Below are 17,534 nucleotides of genomic sequence, written 5' to 3'. Positions count from 1 at the left end.
ATTGAATAATTCTATAACACATAGTAAAAGTTGACAAAATTGTTGAAGGGCCAATATAATTATATCACATTCTTCTAAAAATACGTAACATAGTTTCTTAAATACGCTTCATCGCGAGCACTTCGATTATCTATTTTTAGAAAAATGCACACACTTATGGGAGACAATTTAGAGCAATTAAGACTTTTTAGCCCGTTAACTTTATGAGCTTCCCTTACTTTCATCGTTTCTTGTTTAATTTTGTCAATCTGTGACATATATGGAGAGGATTTGAACGAATAATAGTTGTGTTCTATAATTGAATCATAGAATCTTGTTAGCTCGATTTATTTTGCCATTTAGAAATCTATCTTTAAATAGATCTCAATGATAAAAGGCATTGTTGAAATAAAATTTGTTCTTGGAAAATTTTTACAAATAAAATTACATTCTTCGCGCGTTACGCTTAAAAAGATTGCAATCTAGTGCAGATTTGCAGAGAGATCAATGCGACTGCAGGAATGCAGAAAAATATATGCTCTAATTACCGCGAGAACTTCATACATTTATTGAGGATAACACTATAAACAGTAAATGCCAGTTATAATTGGCATACATTAAAGAGCAATTAAGTCTTTTATTTAAAAAAGATATATAGATACATATTTCTCTAAACTTCTAAAGAATAAGAAACGCACGAAAGGAATGCTATTTATTGAAATTCTATTTCTTTTCATATTACGTAGTGATGACAAACCACAATTGTAATACTTGTATTATTCTGAAAAGACTATATCAAGAGCGAAACATACTTTTAAACATATTTTTATTTATATTATTTATGCGCACGTTATTTTTAATGTTAAATTGTGCTATGTTAACTATGTTATATAAAAGTTATATATTATATGTTTGCAGATTATATTCTCGTTACTAATACATTCACTGTGTAATTTACAAATTTATAAACAGGTTTTACCAAAATCAGTCAACTTGTAAATCTTCTTTTTAACAATAAGCGAAAGTATTCTTTCTATGTCTATCAATGTAAAGGAAATCTGTTAGTGTTAAGTCAATTTATGAAATGTTATTGTTCATTTTTCTGAAGTCGTCGTATAAAAAGAGATACGTGTGTGCGTGGATCTGTGGGCGGAAGGAGGGGAGCTCGTATAAAGCAACTCTTCTAGGAAGAAACGCAATGCTTCAGAAGCCAATGTCACGCGAGAACGTTGTACCATCTAGTCTCTCGGTTGTTCTATTTATTTATCTACTGTAAGAAAAATTCACGTTCTGCTTCGACATTGCTAAAATCATCCGCTTAATATTATTCTAAAATGTGTGACGACGACGTAGCTGCGTTGGTGATTGACAATGGATCGGGAATGTGCAAAGCCGGGTTTGCCGGGGATGACGCACCTCGAGCCGTGTTTCCCTCCATCGTTGGAAGACCCCGGTATCAGGTATGAAAAATATATAGATATCCGATAGATAATTATAAATTTACTTAATTATAAATTTTACTTAATTAAGCATGGTATATTTTAATCAAGAATTATTTTTAGGGCATTATGGTCGGCATGGGACAAAAGGATAGTTACGTAGGCGACGAGGCTCAGAGTAAACGGGGAGTTCTCACTGTTAAATATCCTATAGAACACGGTATCGTCACCAATTGGGACGACATGGAGAAGATCTGGCATCATACATTTTACAACGAGTTGAGAGTCGCGCCAGAGGAGCATCCCGTTTTGTTGACGGAAGCTCCCCTGAACCCTAAGGCCAACCGTGAGAAAATGACGCAGATCATGTTCGAGACCTTCAACACTCCGGCTATGTATGTTGCCATTCAGGCTGTCCTGTCTTTGTATGCGTCAGGACGTACGACTGGTATAGTGCTGGATAGCGGCGATGGGGTATCTCATACAGTACCGATTTACGAAGGTATTATTTCTCCCTGCTCGCTTCAATTTCTCATGATATACTCGTTGGTGCCTTGCGATCTAAAAATCAGGATCAATGTCAATTGTGTGCTTGATTGTTTCAATGTATTTTTTTCTTTTTTCTTCAGGATACGCCTTACCTCATGCGATTTTGCGCTTGGATCTGGCCGGCCGCGACTTGACAGATTACTTGATGAAAATTCTGACCGAGAGAGGCTACACCTTTACAACTACCGCCGAACGTGAAATCGTGCGTGACATCAAGGAGAAGCTGTGTTACGTGGCCTTAGACTTCCAGCACGAAATGGCGACAGCTGCCGCATCGACTGCATTAGAGAAGAGCTACGAGTTACCGGACGGCCAGGTAATCCTTTGGTTACTTACGTTATTTATTATTGCCTACGAATGCACCGTTTACGTATTTTGTATAATCAACGCGAAAGGAAGACTTCTCGATAGTGAAAACTGTATCTTTTAAATTGCGCTTGTAAAAAATCCAAGATCTTTTGAGAAAGACCCAGAATTTCAACAATTATACTGAAATTTTTAAATTAAGCCTCTAACTTTACAGAGCTAATTTAAGTTAACTCGAAAATGATGTCTGAATTATAGATACAAAGAAATATAGATAGCTATATGTAATCTGAATGTAATGAACGACGATAAGGAGGTAGTGTACGCTCATTAGCATTAATCGCGCGCATTTGCGTCGAGCGAGTGTTAACTCGTCATGGGTTGGCTAGCCGCGCGGTCAGTGGACGAAGACGTAACGGATAACGGTTTGATTCCAGGTCATCACAATCGGCAACGAGCGCTTCCGTTGCCCGGAAGCAATGTTCCAGCCGAGCTTCCTGGGTATGGAATCCTGCGGCATACACGAGACGACGTACAATTCGATCATGAAGTGCGACGTCGATATCCGCAAGGATTTGTACGCTAATTCGGTGCTCTCGGGCGGCACTACCATGTATCCGGGCATCGCCGATCGGATGCAGAAGGAGATAACGACCCTCGCACCGCCCACCATGAAGATCAAAGTAATCGCGCCGCCCGAAAGGAAATACTCGGTGTGGATTGGCGGCTCGATCCTCGCCAGTCTGAGCACGTTCCAACAAATGTGGATCTCTAGGCAGGAGTATGACGAGTTAGGACCGTTCATTGTGCACAGAAAGTGCTTTTGAGATGCCATCATCCAGAACGCTTCTCAACCGATATTAATCTTTAGTGGGCCGTATGCAAAATAACTGAAACAATATTTATTTTCTGAGTAATAATTTATTACTTCCTGAGTAATAATTTTCTTGTTATATGTTTCCTCACCCTTCACGCTTCTTGAAAAATTTTTACTCGCCAATAGTTTTCTTATCCTTGATAGATGGATACTTTTTTTTAGCATTGATTCGCAACGAGTGAATGCTACATCTAATTATCGTCGATTCTCGTTTCATTGCATTCGCACGTGCGAGTTTTACAGATGAATATTTTTATCCCTTTAAACGTTTGAATCTGGGGAATTTGTGCACATTCAATGAAGCCATTGATTCGTCAATGTCCTTTTTTATTTCTAAAATGTACTCGATGTCATATTACATAGCAGGACGTTTAAGGCGGATGTGACATTGGAGAGTTCTCCCTACGTCCCTCTTAGAAACTTTCATACAACTTTTGACGCACAGTACATCTGCCGACATAACAAAATTCTCTTTGTTGACGCATATACATTAGAAAATAATAATTTACATATTTTTTCTCATAGAACGTTATGTGTCGCATATATTTATAGATGTACTAAGAACTCAATCAGTAACTCCACAGCTAGGAAAGTTGTCATTTACAGGATATTGATAATTACATATCATCGTAATTACGTAGCATCGAATGCTGTTTTGTTCATGAAATTCTATTAATTTTCATGGACGGTTAATATATTATCTTACAGAATATATATATGTATATATATATATTCCTTAAAAAGTAAAACATAAAAAAATCTATTTCTAAAGAAAAATATATACAATTTTCATTTTCATTCATTCAAATTATTAATAATATATTATGGATCAGACATCTTAAAAAATTATCTGATATCCACAACAGATTGAAATATGCGAAAATATATCGTTATTTGCTTCAACCATCATTTGCGTCGATCCCTTTTATTCATAAGAGTACAGAGTTTCGTAACGCAAATAAAATCGAAATTATCACAAATCGTCTCGGATAGGATGCAGTGTCAGAATTCGGTACATATATGTATACATAGATATAGTTTTGTATTATGACAAAACCGTAAAGTAATTAATAACAGATATATCAATATTTGGAGATACGCACGAGAAATTCGTGAAAAAATGAACATACATATAATTTTATTTACCAAATATATAATGCGCATCAAAGTATAGTTAACTTTAAATTTAATTGAATTGATTGTGTTAGAAAACGTGGTACTCAACTTGTACCTCGAATCGATAAAATTGGACTATTAGTCGCGATATCAATGACCATACAAATTGTTTACGATGTCGAAAGTTCTCCGCCTGTCTCTCGGATTTTGACATCCATGCATGCAATATGCGTGGGAGCAAGAGTAGCAGACGCTATTACACCGAGGTCACTTATAACAATCTTATTTGTAATTTAATAAGTGTACAACATAGATTGTATCAAAAGGCGATCCAATTTCGTTTACAGATTTTCTTGAATGTTTCCTTAGCGAAAAGTTTATGAAAGTTATTCCATTAGGCCATCAAAATTTCGCAAAAGAGAATGTCAATTTCACCCAATAATCTGTTAGTGAGAGGAAGCGCACATTTTCTGAAACATTCTATACTATACATTTGTACTGTAAATTTTAGAGTTAACCAAACGCACGTTTTGCGATAACGCTTAATTGTTCAAGAATATCATCCTTTGATGTTAAATTATTAAAAAATGCAAAATTTATAAAATATTAAGAAGGGCTACACAAGATAAAAAAAAATCATATTCTTCCGTTATGTAACATTGTTTTATAACATATTTTTACGAAGTGTATATTATCAATAGACATGGTTTCATTAATCAATTTTTATAATTGATAGCAAAGAATGTATTCAGTTACAAAATAATATAAAGTGCTCCACATAATTGTAGCGTTCAAAAAAAGTTTTGCAAATATCGCCAACTCACTGAAAATGACACGGAAGTATGGTCTATAGTTGAAAAAATATTCAACATGTCGAATTATTATTTCGTTACGTTGTGATACAGTTACATAAATAAAATGACCAACACCGAGTACAAAATGTAAATAGGATAGATGTATCAAACAAGTATTGTCAATGAATTTACTTAAATAAAAATGTAGAAAAAATAGATAAACTATACTATATTGCATATAATTAAAAAGTCAATAAAAATATCTTTGGTGCCCCTATTTCGCAACGAAACTGTTTTAATTATGGCGTGAGAGGGAGCAATAGTATTTTCAAGAGTTTAAAACCGACGATACCGATAAAATCAGTTCTGTCCACTTTTATAAAAAAAAAAAATTGTATATCTCCTAAACTTTTCTTCTACATGTAGATTTTCTTCTACCCGTTGAACGTTTAGGACGTCGACATTTTATTCGTGTTATATTTGACCAAGGTAAAGAAAATTCACTGAAAGATAAAGGTTATGCTGATTATAATATTTAATGTATCAACTACATAAGATCTGTACGTTTAAAGAAATAGACCCCCTTACCTTGGAGTGAAACTAGGAATAGGAGCGCCAAATGCAGTTACTGGCAAATGAGAATCTACTTGGAGACTTTGAATTTGTTCTATGTCAGGCCACAAGGACGTTATAGTTTCCTCCTCCATGGACGAGGGACAAGGACCAGTATGATTGGTATTGTAGCACGTAGCTTGATGATTTTGACGCTCCTGTCGTTGTTTTAACTTCTCTATATGTCTTTGTTCCCTAATATAATAAAATATGTCAGTGAAATTGTAACTGTCTCAAAGAGACGGACGTCGAGCATATTTTACTAACCTTATCCTTTGTACATCCCACCGCTTTCTCCTCCTCTCGTCATTCTCCAATTTCAAGTGTCTCTTATTAAAAATTTCATCATCCAAATTCTCAGTTCCCTCCATTGTATAACAACTCGTATACATTTTTACTCTCCAGTTTGGAACTTCTAACGAATTACTCGGTTCTACTGGGCTAGACTGTTTAAAATGTAACGTATAAGCTGGGTCTCCTACAGCTGTATAGTAGTGTTCCTCCGTCGTAAGAAAGGATTCCTTCTTCACGAGAGATTTCGCCTTTTTGTCGCTCTTTCTATTGGTTTCGTGCAAAGTCTGACCTAATATCTTTTCTTGCACTCCGTCGTTACTTATGGTGGACGAGCAGGAGAGCCCCCTTTTCTTTTTACTCCCCGTAGACAAGGGAGTCGGGTCCGATCGTCTCTTCTTTTTCTCTTCCCATTCGAACCTCGTCTCGCTATCAACCTCTTGCTTTATCTCCAGTTTAATTTGATTATCGTGCGGTTCTTGCTTGACGGTGGTGATGCCGCCGCTAGTGTTGAGGCGTATCTTGAAGCTCTCGTGCAGGGTGTTGCTACCCTCGCACTGAACATTCCTGTGGAGTTCGCTGGTTGAAGGTACGTTGACCGAATTGACACTGGTGGGTGAGCAGGCGCCTAAATGTTCCGAACCGGTAGAATTCTCGCTACACTCGGACCTCAGCTTCTGAAGGCTCACCCGCCTTTCCATACGCTCCAAACGCAGTTTCAGCTGTAACAGACAAATACAAACCCCATTTCCATGGTTTGACACGATTGACACGATAACCTAATAAATAGTCTCGCGATCGTTTTTTACACGCGTTTTAAACTTTAAACGTTATTTACACTTCTCGTGTACCGTCCGTACACGATCTTTCTCTCCTCGCAAATCATGTTAAATCGAAGGTCCGTGCCTGGACCTGGACCTGGACACCGTGGACCGTGAACGTCAATCTCAATCCCTCAATTATCCTCAGGTACCCTCGCGCCTGAAGGGAGGTTAGTCCGATAGACTCGCGCCGTTAACGAACGTATCGCTCGCAGGTGCACAATTCGAGAAACTGGACTGACCCGCGACAATCCGCACCGGTTTCCCGACCGCGATCGGCGATATACTATTTATTTAGCCGCGCGGCGCGATCGCGGTTTCCCCCTCGATTCAACTGTCATTTTCAAACCGCGAAAACGCGCAGAACGTCGTCGCTCTTCGCGGAGGAACTCGCACGCACAAACTCGCAGCTCGCACGTCCCTCACCCTTGTCCCATGCTCACATTCTCAATCACACACACGCACACATTTCTCTCTTTCTTTCTTTCTCTCTCTCTCTCTCTCCTCGCGGACTCAATGCGGAAGTAGCGCCACCACATGTTGACATCGCGCAAGCTGACCTTCACGGTTAACTTGTTCCCCGCGTGGTACGCTTAGGTTAGGCGGGCCGCGCGGGAGGGAGAACGGAGCAGAACGGCGAAGGCGGGATTGACACTCGCGGCTCGCATCACGGGCATGTGCGCGCACTGCGCAGCGCGTTTTTACAAAATGGTGCCAAAGTCATCGATGTCGGATCGCCGGCGTTCCGCGGCCACGGCCAGAAAAAGAGCGGGATTGGCGGGCGAACGGAAATACGCGCGACGTGCTTAGGTTAGTGCGCCCGAGCCTCTTTATTTATCGTCGATGACGACGTCGCGAAGCGAGAGCGGGCCGCGAGCCGCTCCAAGCTGCGTCGACATCTCTGCGACCGCAACCTTCTCTCGCGATTTTTTTCGGAAATACGCGCATAATTGTGAATGAGAGCGTGAAGGCGGAACGTCTGGAGCCCGCCGCGCCAGCGGATCCCGATATTTCTATCTCGAGAGCCTCGAGATCAAGTGGCGGCGGAACGAGAAAAGAATCATCTTTTCTCATCCCGTCATCCGCGACAGGTCACTTTGCCACGGCACGAACTCTGCGCGATCCTGGCGAATGCTTTCGGCTTCACCTCCGTGGACGGTCCGTCTCTCGGCATTTAGGCTCTCTTTCTCGAGAATCTTTCAAGTACACGTGATGCAATTATCGCGGACGCTTACGCAAAAAATCCGCGACCGCCGCGGGCAAACGGGATTGGAGTTGGAGGACGAATCGGGTTTTGAATTGAAAACTCGCTCGATGACTCACCGCCACTCACTTCACCTCATTCCGCATCTTTCGACTTAAAAGATGAGAGCGATCGCACTTTCGAAGAGATTGAAAGGCTCCTCGCGCTAAAATAGATATCTCCATGCGTCCGTGTCGAGGGTCGAGCTCGCGGTTTACGACAACAACCAAAGAAATCTAACGAATATTTATAGGAGGTAGGTGCATTCAAAAGGATCAGCAGTCAGTTCCACTCTGCGAATATAAACATTTGGGGATCAGAGATTTAAACATTTTTCTGTGTGTTTGTTTACATCAACGTTGTCACAACCATAATTGAATCACTGAAAAAAATCACGCGGGTCTTTGCATACAATAAAACTCCGATCTCCACCTCCCCGAGATCCGAATTCGCACAATTTCGCAGAATGTATTTTTCTTTAATTGAACAATCCGTCGCGAGAGGAGAGACTTGTCAGTTGAGAAAGTAAATAAAAAAAAATATGTAAAAAAAGATGAAGAATTAAAACTAAAAGAAGCTTGTCGTCCCGGGCGTGTACCGTCTCGTTTTCCTGGCGCAGCGCGGCGAGAAGCTTGTCCTTGGTGACGATCTGCTCGGACTGCTGCTGGATAAGGTCGAGGTGGAGCAGCAGCAGCTCCTTCAGGTGCTTGACCTCGGTGAGATCATTGTGACGGGGCTCGTTGCCGCGCAGCGGACTGACGCCGAGTGCGGTGGCCGCGGTGGCGGTGGCGGCCGTGGCGGCCGGCGCAGCACCGTCGGTCATGCTGGCGTACATATGATCGAAGTCACATGGGAAACTGAGGATACCGGCGGCCGCGGTGGTGGCGGTGCTCTTGACGTCGCCGTCCACCTCCTGAAACTCGGAATTGCGCGCGCTGGTGCAGCCGCCGCTGCCGTTGTTGCCGTTGGCACCGTTGGCACCGCTCCCGACGTTGCCCATCGTCATCATCGCTGCGGAGGGATTGCCGTTGCCGTTGCCGTTGCCGTTGCCGCTGCCGCCGGCGTTCGTCGTGGTCGCTGTCATCATAGCCGAGGACGACGACGACGACGACGATGAGGATGACGACGACGAGGAGGACGACGACGATGACGACGATGACATCGCGACGGGGTTGTTACCGGCGCGAACGGCGTTCGCTACCGCCAGCGGTGACGACGTTGTCGTCGTTGTTGCGTTGGACAGGTGCTCGTTCATCGCCGCGACCATGTTGCCGCGCTTGTAGTAGCGGCGGCGACGGTCCTCGTCCTCGTCCTCGTTATTGTCGTCGTCGTCGTCGTCGTCGTCGTCGTCGTTGTTGTCGATGTCGCGGAACGACGGCGCGACGTCAACAATGACGACGGTAGCGACGTTGTTGTTGTTGCCGCTCCTGCTCCTGATGCTCCTGCTCCTGCCGAGCGGCCTCGCGTTGGTGCTACCGGCGTCTAGCGACAGCGGCGTCGTCCCGGCGACGCACCTCGGCGGGATCTTGCGATTCTCGCGGCGGTCCGTTGACGTCGCGGCGACGTCGTTACCGGCGTCGGCGTCGTCCCTGCCTGCGTTGGGAGCGCGCGTTCTCGCGCCGCCTGTCACCGAGGACGATAGCGCGTCAGCGGCGTAGACGTAACAGCGACAACCGCCGCCGCAGGTGCGCGGTACTGTTGTCTCGCGGCAGAAATTCACTGGCGTCGCGATGGTCGCGATCGTGTCGCGGGCGACGCGGGCGTCGGGCAACGTCACGTCGCGGGGGCCGTCCGCGGCGCCACCGACGACGCCGCCGCCGGTAAGAACGGTCGCAACGGCGAGTACCCCCCTTCCGTTCCCAGTGATATCAGGGTTATTATTACTCCTTTTCCCACCACTGCCACCACCGACGCGAGAACCGGCACCGCCACGAGACTCGCGAAAGATAAAGACACTTCCACCACCACCACCACTGCCACCACCACTCTTGCCGCCCACGCTCACGCGGCCCGCTCCACCCCTTCCCCCGCCCCTGTTGGCCCCGTTGCCGCTAATGCCGCTGACAGCGCCGGCCGCGGCCGCAGCCGGAGCAGCGTCGACGCTCCTCTCACCGTTCACGACGAGTCGCTCGGACAGCGAGCCGACGCTTGACATCTTCTCGACGCGACCGCGGTCGCGGTTCCGTCGCCGACGCTCTCGCGGCGGCTACCGCGAGCATCCGCGGCCGCTACGAGCATGCCACCTCGTTTCTGTCTCTGACGTGTGCGCGCCGCCGCCGCCGCGGCGACAACAACGCGAAACGCGAATGCCGCCACCGTCGCCGTCGCCGCCGCCGCCGCTAGCCGCAGCCGTCGTTGCCGTCGCCGTTTTCGTCTCGACCGCCGTCGGCGTCGTCCCCGCCGTCGTTCGGCCACCTCTCGAGCGAACGCGACGCGAAGACGCGATACGAATAAAAACACGGAGTCTCAGCTGTAACTTTTTCCACCCCCTGCCCCTATCGCTCGCTGGGAGAATTGTCACAACGTTACGAACGATCGCGAACGCCAGCGAGCACGCACGAGGTGTGCGAGCGCGGCGCCTCCGCTTCGTGTTTACTCCAACCTCCAATCCAACGACTCCAAACTCCAGCGAGCGAGACCAAACGGGAGTACGAGACGTCAGACGGGACGATCCGCGCGCCGCGTCGCCTATACTTCTCTCGGGCTCACAATCAGTTACCGTCGGTATTTTCCTCCATTCTCCTCCATCAGAGGCCGGCACCTACTTATACAAATTAGGGTAATCTGCGGGTAATGAAAAAATGTAATTGACATTTCAGAAAAAGAGATTGGAGAGCAAAGGCGCCAACAAGTTCCTTTTCACGATTGCGGTTGATTTGCGGCTCGCCGGCGCTTTACGTACAGCATTGTTTTCTTCACCTCGCCAAAATAACTACAAAGGTGTATGCTTGTCGAGAAAACAACGTATACGGTATAAAATAGAAGAATGATTGATAAATCTTTGAATCTCGGAATTATCGTGCACGCCGCGCCATTTATTTACAGTTTTGCGACAAGTTGAATTGTTTGCGATTAATATACATGGTACATACGTGTGTGGATAACATTCTGAATACATATATATAATAAATCTGATCGATCAAGTTTTTTTTTTTTTTAAATGACACTTTCGAACGAAATAGATAAAAATCGATGATTTATTTAACGTTATTATCATAAACTTAGATGCCTTCTGTTTTCTACAATAAATCCGTTTAAACGGTTATTACATAAATGAGTATTCCTTGAGAGGCACGGACACAGCGTTAAATATAAAACATTGTATCCTGCACCTGCTATTTACGAGATAACGATCAGCTAAGTTCCTGAGTTACATTTAGTATGTTTTCTTTTACGTTTATGTATACACAAATTGAAATTAATCTAAATAATTAAAAAATATGACAACGTTGATATACATTCTTAAACATTAATCAAATCTACATGCATACATAAATATAATTATTTCCTACGCTATGCACAATACTAGTCTTTACATATTTTTATATTTACAATTATCCTAACAGCATTCTTTCCATACTCGTTCGAATAAAACTTACATCTCGGTTTACGTATAATAAAATATTCTTTAAATTTCTATTACAAATTATATCTCATAAAAAGGCAATTGATACCCTCTTCACTAATCGACATAATCGCGTTTCTATTTCTTTTTTTTTTTATTTCTTTAGACAGTAATGCGATGCGATTATTCAGTAGTGGGAACGCAAGTTTTTCACGCCGCTATCATAAAACTGCTATATTCTATAAAAAATAGCCCAATTGTACTCGATTATTGATTATTGATTTAAAATATAGAGTATACAACTTCGCGCCATACCGCGTTAAAAATTCGTTTAGCGAAGCGATACGGATCTGTCGATGTAAAACGAATCGGAGGTTCGGTAATAAAAATAAAATCAGCCAGCGCATAAGATTCTTCCAACGTTATACTCCGTCCACGGGTCTTTTCATGACTAGAACTGTAATTATTCGTACAGGTAATGGCGTACATTATTGTTCGAAAAGACTTTATAAAAGAATCATGTTTCCTAAGCTGTTTCGCGCCATTTCAATTATTCTTCTTCCCATAACTTTCTTCGCTGGATGCAACATAGGAACTGATATGAAGTTTACATAACTTAATAAAGGGCCCAGGGCGAAATGTGCGCGCGTTCGTGCAGCTCGACTTGGAACGGAGTTTCTGAGTTAAAGAAACTAAGAACAAAACACGCTAAAAAGTTAAAATAATTATATAACAAAAAATTAAGATTCCCGGATTTCTATAGATTGGCACGATTGCGGGTTATAACTACGCCGAATACATTGCAGCACACATCGCGGTTACACACAAATATTCACCGAGTATCCTTTCGATGAACTTTGATATTTGCGTACGGACAGAATATTGGAAGCGCGTTGATAGACCATAGAATAGCGTGCCACTTTTGCCAGACCAGACGCTGAATTTCTCGACACAGACAGAGAAAGACAAAGAGAACGAACGCAGTCATCGTTCATACGGTCATCGTGCCGACTTTGTTCTTGAAAAATATTTTACCCATTTGGACTATATTCTTCATTCATACGATCTTTGTCTGAACATGCTGCTGATCTCCTCTATAGTTTTGTTCTTCGTCTCCGGTACTTTCTTGTATATGAATATCGTGAAGAACAACTGCAGCACCGCAAAGATGATGAACACGTAAGCGCCTAGCACTTCCTGCAGCGGCAAGAAGCCGATGCTAACGATGAAGTTCGCGGTCCAGTTGACGGCGATGGCGATGGAGGTAGCGGATGGTCGGGCGGATTGACTGAACAACTCTGACACCAGGAACCACGGAATACTTCCCGGTCCAGTGGCGAAGAGGACGACGAACATGATGACAAGCACGATCGAGAAATACGCTGCTGCCTGCGACGTTTCCTGAAATGCGTAATTAAAAAGTTCGATTGCGATCTCAACGTCTTTCGAGAGCTATTGTACATATTGTATATTGACTAACTAAAGGACACAAGAATACTTACAGCGAATACGAGACAAATGGCGAGTAAGACGGTATCCACGAACATGCCGGAGAATCCGACCAAGAGTAGCGTTTTTCTGCCTGCCTTCTCTACCAACACCAAAGAGATGATGGTCATTAAGACGTTCATCGCGCCGACTCCCATCGTGGCGTTTTGGGCGGCATTCTTGTCGAGCTGCGCCATCCTGAAGATTTTCGTTGAGAAAAACATGACGGCGTTTATGCCGGATAGTTGCTGGGCGAACATAATCATGATTGAGATGAATAGTGGAATGCGAAGCGTTGGATTTACAAACAGCTCACGTAGAGTGACCTTCGGCACCAGTTTCACCGATTCGTACTCTGCCCGCATCTCTTCCATTTCGTCGTGAACTTCGATCGTACCGCGCAACCAGGATAGCCCTATTGAGAAAAAAAGAAACGATTTCTGTGAGAAAGACAAACAGTCGGACAAAGTCGACAGAGCGAAAAAGTGTCGAACAAAGAATTCGAATCTATTCTATGATGACGCCATTCAAAACGACGGATTCAAAAAAGACAATCGATTCACGATTTCGAAGACCGAATACTCAGGAATAAACTCTTTTCAAAGTATTTTTTTTATAAGCTGCATCCTACATTCGTTATTTGCGTGCTGTAATAAATTATACTCTTCCTTACCTCTTTGCGCATCCATATCCTTGCCGCGGCTAAGCAACAGGTATTTGGGACTCTCGGGGCAGAAAGGCAACGTGCACATCTGGAAGATTGCTGGTACGATCGTTAGACACAGCAGTAACGGCCATTGCTCGGCGGTACCGAGGATTTGCTCCAGGCCGAGGATCTGCGATACCAGAATCGAGATGGTGATGACAAGCTGATAGACCGTGCCCACGGCACCGCGCAGATGCACGGGCGAAATTTCGGCCAGATACATCGGCGCCAGGCCAGCGTTCAGCCCGGAGTTTATACCGATCAGGAATCTGCCGACGATTATCATTTCGTAGCTCTTCGCCGCCTTGGCGCTACCCTCGAAAATCACAGTGAGGAGGACCAGGATGTTGTTCAACAGCAGACCGCCCTTTCTACCGAAGCGGTCCGCCACCCAGCCCACCAGAGAACCACCTATCATTCCACCGACGCAGAATATCGATACCGCCAACGACCAGATTAACGTCACCTCCGTCTTTTCCGTTGGGACACCCGTGCGATTCGTCTTCAGGTCTTTGATCCAGTCCTCGATAAGCTAACAAAGGTTAGAACATTTGGTTAGTAATTTTCATCATTTTTCACTCGTCATTTACTTCTTTTTCGTTTTTATGCATCACGGTCTCGTGATTCTGATATAATATACTATATATACCGTTATTGTTATGTACTAGGAAAAAGCAAATGTAACAGTTTTGACAAAATGTTTTTGCAAATAGTTAATGTAAGATGTTTTGAGAATGTCTTACGATTAAGTTAGTATCCGTACCTGTTGAGGTGCATTAACTACCCCGGTGTTGTATCCATGCTGAAACGACGAGCCGAGAGCGGCCGCCGCGATAGCGAACGCTAGCCGGCCGTTGAGACCCTACGGCAGAAATCGATATGGGAAATCTTATTTTAGAGTTATTACCGAAAGAATATTATATCAAATACATTATTTTAAAATCTGATATTGGAAGGGAAAATATTTGTTCAAAAATTGCACAATTTTAATATTAAAATATTAATTTTTAAACAATTAACTTTAAAATATTAAAATTTAAAGAGAAATATTTACGGATAATTTTAGTAAGGAATATTTCCTTGGCATATTCGAAACGACGTCGTTGTTCTTTCTTAAAATGCAAGTATCGATAAGGCGTATATTAATGAAGCGATGAATATGTAACGCGCAAGTATAATGTGATAAATATTGCCCGGTATTCAGAATCAAGTCGGAAGAATCGACATGTAATTGTACGAGTATAGTGAACCGCGGAATATTTACAGGAAATATCTCGTCAATAATTCCATATCTTTATTTTTATTTATACATATCTATACGGGAAAAAAAAGAAGCGTTGCTAATTTAAAAGGAAAGTTATCCAATTTCGTAGAAATGGAGTTCTTCTCTCTCCTCCCATTCTAATACTACTTTTTCGGAGTCGAGTGCGTACCGCTCTTCTCAGATATGGCACCTCGAGGTCGGCTGATTTTATCGTCATCCCGTAGGTTTGCCACGCACAAATTAATACGCACTGTTATATCACGTTCCGATATTTCACTTTCACCGATTGACTCGCGCGCAATAGACGAAATAATATATAGCGTAAGTGTTGTGTCGCCGGATCGTTTGCCTCGCGGTGTTGTTTCAATTTTCAATGTAGAGTATATCGTACTCCAGTGTCTCGTAACACGTGCCGAAGACTGGTGGGTCGGTATCCTCGCTGACCATTCTTATACTAGCACGCCACACCACACTCACGCATACACGCGCGCACGTGCGGGGCACACATATCTGTCCACCCGGAAGATACACGCATACCGCACATGCGTGCGTATGTGTTCGTGTTATTTAACACGGCGCTACGATATTACTTCATTTTTTTTGTTGGATTTGCATAGTGCAAACATGTACGTACGCACGCACACTCGCACATCATTTCCATGGAGAAACGACACTTCGTTATCGTTACGCGCGTGAGCTTGTGTGCCAAGCAATGGCGTAAGCCGTGCAAATTATATCTTATTAAAACGAATTTGTTTCGATACTTGGTATTCAATTAAGTACTAAAACATAGTAAAAAAAAGGAGAAAAGAGATAAATTGCTAATAGCGAGAATTCATCAATCTTGCAGATATGAATTATAATTCTAATTATATAATTATAATTATAAGTATATATAATTTCCATTCATCTTAATTCATCTATTTCTCGTGGATTATTATATAGGGGGAGGGGGTTTACTTCAATGTTAGGTCTTATACTCTCGCCTCAATTAATAACGTCGATATTATCGAGAATATAAATCGGCGAAAAAATCTCTTTGATTGAGATAAATAATTGAAATAATCAATTCTCTAAATTCCACAACAATCGCACGGAGAACGTAAAAAATGGGTCAATCACGTGGCAGAATCATCGCAAATGCATTATCATCGTATTGTCCCAAGCACGTATGTTTACATATGCATAGCACTTGCATAAATATTTATCGCTGCATTTTTGACAATGTTGCGAGTCTTCTTTGACGTCGGCGATCCGACGGCCGAGTGTACTTCGTACGCGGATATACGATAACAATGCTATGTACTATGCGCCGAGATTGTAATTTATCGAAAGAAATTCTGTTCCGTCAAGATCGTACATCGGACTTTAATCTCTTGTTACGAAATAAGTGGCGATTACTTGTAATTTATCTATTCGCTGTAGTTCGCTTCGAAAAATTTCATTTTTCTGTCCTCTGTATCTCTCAATAGCTCGCTATACAAGAGCGTGTCTTTATTCTATTGCGGATATGGAAAGAGAGCAGCAAAGTAAACAGATCTATTAGAGTGTTTATGTGACAGGAATTTTCCGCTTTACGATTTTATTTTCTTCGATCTTTATCTGCTTGAAATAATTCAATTCTTAAAATTGATGCGAGCAAAATTAAATCTTGTTTAGCCGGACAAGCTATATAGAGATAATAGAGATAGATGCAAATCGTCCGAACGTTACATTAGCGGTATATCATAATTGTTGGATTTTGCGGCAGATTAATAATTCTTGGCGTTATACTGAGTACACTAAAAGATATATTCGCGTTTTTTACACGTCGCGCCGGTGCAAATGAGAGATCTAAACAGTTTATTTTGCGCAACGCACATCAGCGGTGCTAAATCCTTATCTCGTGATGCATCGATCATTGGTCGCGCGTCCCGCAAATTTTTCACGCAAATAAAACGAGCAAATTTAATTAAGTATCCGTATAAGCAACATTTCTTCGATGAAAAGTTATCGAATTTCGCAAAATAAACTGTCTCACCGTATATTCTTGCAGTTTCTCTTGCTGATTCGCAATTACCGTCGTAAACAACAAAGTCCACGCGTTACATTAATAATAACGAAGTCTATCGCGACACCGCTTCGCAAATAGAAACGACTTCTAAAAAATGCAAAGAAAGAAGTGTTATGTAAAACGCACTTATCAGTGATTCGCGAGTTTAAATCTTGACGGTTCGCATTATTTAACATCTATTAATGTGAATGGAAACGTACGAAATTCTCTACGATTAAGAGACAATGCAGAAAACCAATAGGTGAAGGTGTTAAAACTTACTATACTTACAATTAGAGAAAATTATTTAATTAATACGAATCGATATAGAGATTCGTATTTGCAACGTTGCAATATCTGATCTCCGAAATACAGATTGTTTTTAAAATCTGATCGAGAGAGTATAAGATAAATAATTTTACTTTAATATGTGTTATCTATAAAATGGATAA

General features: G+C 42.6%; 3 protein-coding genes and 1 long non-coding RNA gene across 10 annotated transcripts in view; 2 read left to right on the top strand and 2 right to left on the bottom strand.

The window, feature by feature from the left end:
- The first annotated feature begins 974 nt into the window (after positions 1–974).
- Positions 975–3,215, top strand: LOC139811818 (actin, clone 403). Its single transcript, XM_071776235.1, has 4 exons — positions 975–1,439; positions 1,542–1,920; positions 2,048–2,283; positions 2,711–3,215. Exons 1-4 carry the CDS (start codon positions 1,314–1,316, stop codon positions 3,098–3,100), a joined length of 1,131 nt encoding a protein of 376 aa, XP_071632336.1. The 5' UTR covers positions 975–1,313; the 3' UTR covers positions 3,101–3,215.
- Positions 3,216–3,460: 245 nt separating this feature from the next.
- On the bottom strand, positions 3,461–10,615 carry LOC139811812 (uncharacterized). Its single transcript, XM_071776220.1, has 4 exons — positions 8,626–10,615; positions 5,940–6,685; positions 5,649–5,867; positions 3,461–5,563 (listed from the first exon to the last, which is right to left on the bottom strand). The coding sequence occupies exons 1-4, from the start codon at positions 10,180–10,182 to the stop codon at positions 5,464–5,466; spliced, it is 2,622 nt and encodes an 873-aa protein (XP_071632321.1). The 5' UTR covers positions 10,183–10,615; the 3' UTR covers positions 3,461–5,463.
- LOC139811821 (uncharacterized) lies at positions 10,608–11,188 on the top strand. Its single transcript, XR_011731751.1, has 2 exons — positions 10,608–10,747; positions 10,847–11,188. It is a non-coding gene; the product is annotated as an uncharacterized lncRNA (long non-coding RNA).
- The window catches only part of LOC139811816 (solute carrier family 2, facilitated glucose transporter member 1), a 25,225-nt gene continuing 18,724 nt past the window's right edge, over positions 11,034–17,534 (bottom strand). For 6 of the 7 annotated variants that reach the window (XM_071776226.1, XM_071776229.1, XM_071776230.1 and 3 more), the window contains 4 exons: positions 14,550–14,648; positions 13,754–14,318; positions 13,095–13,495; positions 11,034–12,993 (listed from right to left, as the gene is read on the bottom strand). In XM_071776226.1, the coding sequence (XP_071632327.1) occupies positions 12,646–12,993; positions 13,095–13,495; positions 13,754–14,318; positions 14,550–14,648 (1,413 nt within the window). In that variant the 3' untranslated portion in view covers positions 11,034–12,645. Of the gene's footprint in view, positions 12,994–13,094; positions 13,496–13,753; positions 14,319–14,549; positions 14,649–15,219; positions 15,825–17,534 lie in introns of those variants that run through there. The other variant, XM_071776231.1, reaches the window with a different exon arrangement.

The sequence above is a fragment of the Temnothorax longispinosus genome, chromosome 4 (assembly GCF_030848805.1).
Source record: "Temnothorax longispinosus isolate EJ_2023e chromosome 4, Tlon_JGU_v1, whole genome shotgun sequence".
In the NCBI taxonomy this organism is placed as follows: domain Eukaryota; kingdom Metazoa; phylum Arthropoda; class Insecta; order Hymenoptera; family Formicidae; genus Temnothorax; species Temnothorax longispinosus.
Note: the sequence above shows the minus strand (reverse complement) of the source record. Positions and strands in the feature narration are given on the sequence as shown.